Here is a 7,709-nt window from a genome sequence, read left to right on the forward strand (position 1 = left end):
AACCTCTCTCCTGCCAGTACCATACCGCTTTGCACCTCTCTCCTGCCTGTGCCATGGAACGCCCCACAGCGCCTCTCTTCTGCCTGTGCTACCCTGCAGTAGCCCCACAGCGCCTCTCTCCTACCTCTGCCGCCCCCCAAGCACCTCTCTCTTTCTTGTGCCACGCCCCCAGCACCTCTCTCCTGTCTATGCCACACATCCCAGCACCTCTCTCCAGCTTGTGCCATGCCTCCCAGCACCCTCTCTCCTGCCTGTGCCACACCCCCAGCACTCTCTCTCCTGCCTGTGCCACACCCCCAGCACCCTCTCTCCTGCCTATGCCACACACCCCCAGCACCTCTGTCCTGCCTACGCCACACTCCCAGCACCTCTCCTGCCTATGCCACACACCCCAGCACCTCTCTCCTGTCTGTGCCACATCCCCCAGCATCTCTCTCCTGCCTATGCCACACCACAGCACCTCTCTCCTGCCTGTGCCACATCCCCCAGCACCTCTCTCCTACCTATGCCACACCCAAAGCACCTTTCTCCTGCCCATGCCACTCCCCAGCACCTCTTTTCTCTCCTGCCTGTGCCATGCCCCCCAACGCCTCTCTCCAGCCTGTGCCTCGCCTCTTAAACCTCTCTCCTGCCTGTACCATGGAACGCCCCACAGCACCTCTCTTCTGCCTGTGCCATGGAACGCCCCGCAGCACCTCTCTTCTGCCTGTGCTACACCACAGTACCTCTCTCCTGCCTGTGCCACCCCACCAGCACCTCTCTCCTGCCTGTGCCACCCTACCAGCACCTCTCTCCTGCCTGTGCCACACCCCCAGCACCTCTCTCCTGCCTTTGCCATGCCTCTCAGCAACTTTCTCCTGCCTGTGCCACGCCCCATCACCTCTCTCCTGCATGTGCCATGCCCCCAAGCACCTCTCTCCTGTCTATGCCACGCACCCCAGCACCTCTCTCCTGCCTGTGCCACCCCCCCAGCACCTCTCTCCTGCCTGTGACATATCCCCCAGCACCTCTCTTCTTCCTGTGCCATGCCCCAAGCACCTCTCTCCTGGCTGTGCTATGTGCCCACACTTCACAACTCCAAGGGGGAGCATCCATAAAGGTGGCAACTATGTATCATGCATAATATTAATATTTTGGTCAGAGACATTTCTGAGTAAACGCCACCAGTAAGGTCACTATTCACACTTTTCACGGGACAGTTGGGATGATTCCTTCAATAGTTCACTAAGTACAAGGGACATCCCAGGAGCCTCATGAGTACAGGTGAATTGGTAAGCTGTACTGTGTTCTAATGAATATTGGGTATATGTCCCTACAGTCCCTATTTGCCTGTGACCATGTTCAAGTGTCAAGAAACCTACATGTATATGAATACTAGTTACCATCACACTCAGGCAGCCAGTATGGGACCAGAAAGTGAGGGCAGCCTGGCAGAGCCCCCCCACAAATATTCCTCCAGAGGAGCACTGGGAAGAAGGCTGAGCTCGTCCTGTCACGGTGCCAGGGGTTGTACTGTGATCCTGGTATGTTCTTGGCCTAATTCTCCCGTCTCCCCCTCAGGTCACTCTGACAGCTGAGACAGACAGCACCTACATCAGCTGGCCCCGGAAAAAGCTCTACCTCCTCCTGGCACGGGAAAAGTACATCTCCCGCCTCTTCTCGGTGCTTCTCGGCTACGACATCTGCCAGAAACTCTACGCCCTCAACGATAAGCTCTTTGCCAAGTTCGGCCTCCGCTTCGACATCCGCCTCCCCAGCCTCTACCACGTGCTGGGACCGTCATCAGAGTCCACAGGGCAGATAGGACCAGTTGCTGAGCCCTTGGCCTCCCTCTTTCCACTGGATCCTCCACCCCTACAGAAGGCACCTCCAGCCCTCCCTCACCAGTCCGTCTCCAGCAGAGGCTCTCGCCCCGAGAGTGGCAATCTGGGTGAGGACTCCAGCAGTCTCATTCTAGAGGACTTTGCTGAGCTGCCCGGTTCCTTTATGGATTATGTGAGCGAGGGGGAGTATATGAAGTGAGAGGGGGCGAGGCAGCTGGTATGGGAGTACCCTGTAAGTACCACCCTGCCTGCCCATTCTTGTGCAGTGTGTGAGTGTGTTTGTTGGCACAAATCTAACTCTGTTTTGGGCATAGTGACTGAGAATGCAGTGGGAATACGCTTGGAGTTTGCAGACATCTAATAGGTTACAGCTAAAATTCCCAAGGGAAATTGCTGCAGAATTAACACAACATATTATATGTACATTTGATTATGGGATCAACTTTTCCTCCCTATGCATGCCAGACTTCCCGTTGAAGCACTCAGCAACTCCTCAATATGACATAGAGCATCTCCTTCCCTAGTGTATGCTAACTTTTACATGTTATTTGTAAATCCAACAAGATGCCTTTTTTAAATACAAATAGGAGAAGGATAGGGCTTTAATACATTAGATCAAGAGGCCCCTTTAGTACCAGGTACTAACCAATCACGGTTTCAGGAGCAGAACGAATCCCAGATAGGTCAGGATGTCATGTTCTATACACGTCACAGTAATGGTGCGTACACACTGGGCAATATTACCGAGCGATTGCACGATGACGACATCGTAATCGTGCACTCGCTCAGAAATCGCGCACTATAATGACGGAAACGACCAGCAATGCGCGCTCCCGCTGGTCGTTTCCAACATTGCCCGTCGCCTGAGCATGTCGATAACGAGAGATTGTGCGTGTTCAGTGATGAGGGAGGGAGCCTGCACTGAACGACTGATCACTCAGTGTAGGCACTGCAGGGGATCAGGAATGACGATGTTGTAATCGTACGGTCTTTCCTGATCGCCCAGTGTGTACGCACCTTTACTCCCCATGATATTTACTTACCATGATACACACTACTCCAGCTTATAAACTCAGGCACCAGTAAGAGCCGTCACACAGGGTACGAGGTAACAGTGATGCATGACGGCATAGCTGTGTGTATCTGTGAACCTGCCGTGGCATGACGGGTTATTTTGCATGCCGCCAGTAGGGAGACCGATTAACAGTTATTGGTGGGTGGGTGGGGGCTGTTAGTGTGTGTTGGGGGGGTGTAACATGCCGAAATTCAGTTTCATGTCTGGATCACGGCGGGAAGTTGTGCATTGGTTGGTTTGGACTTGCGTTGGCATTGTTTGTCCCTGCCTGGTGTCATGGGCAGGACATTCAGAATAATCGTGTTATGTAGAGAATATTGTCAGTCTCAGCTCCCGGTGTCCCGCCATCAGCAATGTGCTGCGCCCAGGACCTGCGCAAAATGAGCTGTATATTATTAATACTGTACAGGACCCCGTGACTGTGATCTGTGCAATTGGATCCCGTGGCTGTGATCTGTGCAATGTGTTCCCGTGACTGTGATCTGTGCAATGTGATCCCGTGACTGTGATCTGTGCAATCTAATCCCGTGACTTTGATCTGTGCAATGTGATCCCGTGACTTTGATCTGTGCAATGTGATCCCGTGACTGTGATCTCTGCAATGTGATCCTGTGACTGTGATCTGTGCAATGTGATTCCTTGACTGTGATCTGTGCAATGTGATCCCGTGACTGTGATCTGTGCAATGTGATTCCGTGACTGTGATCTGTGCAATGTGATCCCATGACTGTGAACTGTGCAATGTGATCCCGTGACTTTTATCTGTGCAATGTGATCCCGTGACTTTGATCTGTGCAATGTGATCCCGTGACTGTGATCTGTGCAATGTGATCCCGTGACTGTGATCTCTGCAATGTGATCCCGTGACTTTTATCTCTGCAATGTGATCCCGTGACTGTGATCTCTGCAATGTGATCCCGTGACTGTGATCTCTGCAATGTGATCCCGTGACTTTGATCTGTGCAATGTGATCCCGTGACTGTGATCTGTGCAATGTGATCCCGTGAGTGTGATCTGTGCAATGTGATTCCGTGACTGTGATCTGTGAAATGTGATCCCGTGACTGTGATCCGTGCAATGTGATTCCGTGACTGTGATCCGTGCAATGTGATCCCGTGACTGTGATCTGTGCAATGTGTTCCCGTGACTGTGATCTCTGCAATGTGATCCCGTGGCTGTGATCTCTGCAATGTGATTCCGTGGCTGTGATCCGTGCAATGTGTTCCCGTGACTGTGATCCGTGCAATGTGATTCCGTGAATGTGATCCGTGCAATGTGATCCCGTGACTGTGATCCGTGCAATGTGATTCCGTGACTGTGATCCGTGCAATGTGATCCCGTGACTGTGATCTGTGCAATGTGTTCCCGTGACTGTGATCTCTGCAATGTGATCCCGTGGCTGTGATCTGTGCAATGTGTTTCCGTGACTGTGATCTGTGCAATGTGATCCCGTGAGTTTGATCTGTGCAATGTGATCCCGTAACTGTGATCTGTGCAATGTGATTCCGTGACTGTGATCTGTGCAATGTGTTCCCGTGACTGTGATCTGTGCAATGTGATCCTGTGACTGTGATCTGTGCAATGTGATTCCGTGACTGTGATCTGTGCAATGTGATCCTGTGACTGTGATATGTGCAATGTGATCTGTGCAATGTGATTCCGTAACTGTGATCTGTGCAATGTGATTCTGTGGCTGTTATCTGTGCAATGTGATCCCGTGACTTTGATCTGTGCAATGTGATCCTGTGACTGTGATCTGTGCAATGTGATTCCGTGACTGTGATCTGTGCAATGTGATTCTGTGGCTGTGATCTGTGCAATGTGATCCCGTGACTTTGATCTGTGCAATGTGATCCTGTGACTGTGATCTGTGCAATGTGATTCCGTGACTGTGATCTGTGAAATGTGATCCCGTGAGTGTGATCTGTGCAATGTGATTCCGTGACTGTGATCTGTGCAATGTGATTCTGTGACTGTGATCTGTGCAATGTGATCCCGTGACTGTGATCTGTGCAATGCGATCCCGTGACTGTGATCTGTGCAATGTGATTCCGTGACTGTGATCTGTGCAATGTGATCCCGTGACTGTGATCTGTGCAATGTGATCCCGTGACTGTGATCTGTGAAATGTGATCCCGTGACTGTGATCCGTGCAATGTGATTCCGTGACTGTGATCCGTGCAATGTGATCCTGTGACTGTGCAATGTGTTCCCGTGACTGTGATCTCTGCAATGTGATCCCGTGACTGTGATCCGTGCAATGTGATTCCGTGAATGTGATCCGTGCAATGTGATTCCGTGCAATGTGATCCCGTGACTGTGATCCGTGCAATGTGATTCCGTGACTGTGATCCCGTGACTGTGATCTGTGCAATGTGTTCCCGTGACTGTGATCTCTGCAATGTGATCCCGTGGCTGTGATCTGTGCAATGTGTTTCCGTGACTGTGATCTGTGCAATGTGATCCCTTGACTGTGATCTGTGCAATGTGATCCCGTGACTTTAATCTGTGCAATGTGATCCCGTGACTGTGATCTGTGCAATGTGTTCCCGTGACTGTGATCTGTGCAATGTGATCCCTTGACTGTGATCTGTGCAATGTGATCCCGTGACTTTAATCTGTGCAATGTGATCCCGTGACTGTGATCTGTGCAATGTGTTCCCGTGACTGTGATCTGTGCAATGTGATTCCGTGACTGTGATCTGTGCAATGTGATCCTGTGACTGTGACCTCTGCATTGTGGTCCCGTGACTTTTATCTCTGCAATGTGATGCCGTGACTTTGATCTGTGCAATGTGATCCCGTGACTGTGATCTGTGCAATGTGATCCCGTGACTTTGAGCTGTGCAATGTGATCCCGTGACTGTGTCTGTCTTGACCAACGTAGCTTGTTGTGGAACTGACATCGGGTTGTTACCGGTTACCGCGATTCTGTGATATGCGCACCACTAAATAAGGTATCATAAACGTGGCTGGACAATTCATAGCGCAAGCGGTTTTTGAGAACACGTGGGGGACCGTGCAGGGCCTGTGGCCATTGGTAGGAGGTGGGGGTATTGGAGGAGGCTTTCATGTGTATGAATTAAGGGGCCTATTTATTGTTAACTGCGATATAACACTGAAAACTCGCATTACTTATCGCCTCATATCACAAACAATTGGAATTTTGGGGGGCGTGCTATTTATTATGGAGGGTTGACAGCAAGTTTTAGATTCATAAATAGACCCTATTAGTGCTACAGTAATTGGTGGATTTTGCCACCTACCCAGAGGCTTGTAAGTGAAGGCCCCGACCTACCTTAGGGATTATTCATTGCTGCTGCCCTTTTTGGTGGGGAACCGCCGTGTAGACCCTTATCGTGATAAGAAACCTCACTAGCAGAATACCTCATGCCTCATGTCATACAGGCGTCTCCTGCTTATAAAACAGAAATGAGGCTAAAAACAGAGCAGTTAAAGCCAGCGTGAGAGCGTACGACGTGCACCCACATGTGTATGGGGGACCCTCGTAATCTTGGGGTGTCGAGGGGGCGGGTTTGTACCTTGCCATGCACTCCGTAATCATTTACCAAATGCATAAATGAGCCGTTATGACATCACTGGGGCAGTAGGTCCGCTGACAGGTAAGTGCACTGCCCCCGCTCCTGTTTATCTGTGCACTGTGTGATCCCTGTTCTTTATATTCCAGACTCCACCGTTCTCCAGAAGGGTCACCCCCGGCTCCTGTCTTATGGGCGAGCTCCCCTTGCCCCAACGCAAACTCCAGAACTTTAAGGAACAATAAAAGTATCCGCCACCCCTCTGCTCTGGACACACGACCCCACTAGTGTGAACTCACTCACAAGGGCACACGGGCACAATGGCCGACGTGACACGGCTTCAGGAGAGATTGGCCGGAAACCATGGCTGGCGTGTGAGCTCAGTCGCTGTTAGCTCCGCCCCATGCGCCAGTGCTGCCAGCAATGAGGTCCCACCACGCTATACTCTACACCCTCAGGATGTCAACTCTTTAGAGAAACATTTGGTGGTGCACTTGGCAGCGCCAGTCTAGAGTCACATATCGTCACCTCTGCACAATTTACTAAACATTTGTCACAACATCCCATCCGTACGGGGGGGGTCTCTGCGTCACGGAGGGACGCACAGGGCAGCGGGTTCATGTACAGTGTTTTGTTCTCTGTTCACCATTAATACAAGAAACCTCTTTGGATAAGGAAAATAATGGTGTGTGTGTCCATTTATTCCATTTTTCTTCGCAAATGCATCAAAAGTTATAATAATAGAATAATTTGTACAATAGTAAAATGATAATTCACGTATTGCCGCTGATCAGTCTTCCTGCATCTTATTGTCAAATAACACTGCACAACAATGATAATGTTTCCGATGTGAAAATAGTTACTTCTAATTGATGTCAGCATGCACAGAATGAATATGACATGTAAAACTCTGTTAGCTCTGAGTTCCGAGATATAGCCCATGTATGACGATGTAGGGGTATTCCTAGTGACGTGGGCAGAATGGAGAAAATCTTACCAGCAATCTGCGTTCCGCGCAGAGGGGGCGGGGCCTAATGACCCAATTAAATGAATCAGTTATTTGTCCCCTCCCCTATTCAAATATATGCGATTCACGGGATTACCCACACAAGATAACTGTGGTGCACTGAGTGACGAGCATAGGGAGCGATTCCACTAAGACATCTCAGCCATGGAACAAAGATATCAGGGTGGGTGACAGTGACAAGAGATGCCCCAGAGGAGGAGTACAAGCGCCAAGCAAAGAGAAAGCACCCCCATGTATAGGCCACT

The 7,709-nt window shown here is 50.5% G+C and overlaps 1 protein-coding gene across 2 annotated transcripts in view; it reads left to right on the forward strand.

Moving 5' to 3' along the window:
• The window catches only part of POPDC2 (popeye domain cAMP effector 2), a 173,777-nt gene extending 166,640 nt beyond the window's left edge, over nucleotides 1-7,137 (forward strand). Inside the window, exons 4-5 of one of the 2 annotated variants that reach the window (XM_088463943.1) lie at nucleotides 1,561-1,930; nucleotides 6,587-7,137. In XM_088463943.1, the coding sequence (XP_088320069.1) occupies nucleotides 1,561-1,930; nucleotides 6,587-6,672 (456 nt within the window). In that variant the 3' untranslated portion in view covers nucleotides 6,673-7,137. Of the gene's footprint in view, nucleotides 1-1,560; nucleotides 2,056-6,586 lie in introns of both variants that reach the window. The other variant, XM_088463942.1, reaches the window with a different exon arrangement.
• Nucleotides 7,138-7,709: the final 572 nt, after the last annotated feature.

This window comes from Taudactylus pleione, unplaced genomic scaffold, assembly GCF_031769625.1.
Source record: "Taudactylus pleione unplaced genomic scaffold, aTauple2 ptg001518l, whole genome shotgun sequence".
NCBI lineage: Eukaryota > Metazoa > Chordata > Amphibia > Anura > Myobatrachidae > Taudactylus > Taudactylus pleione.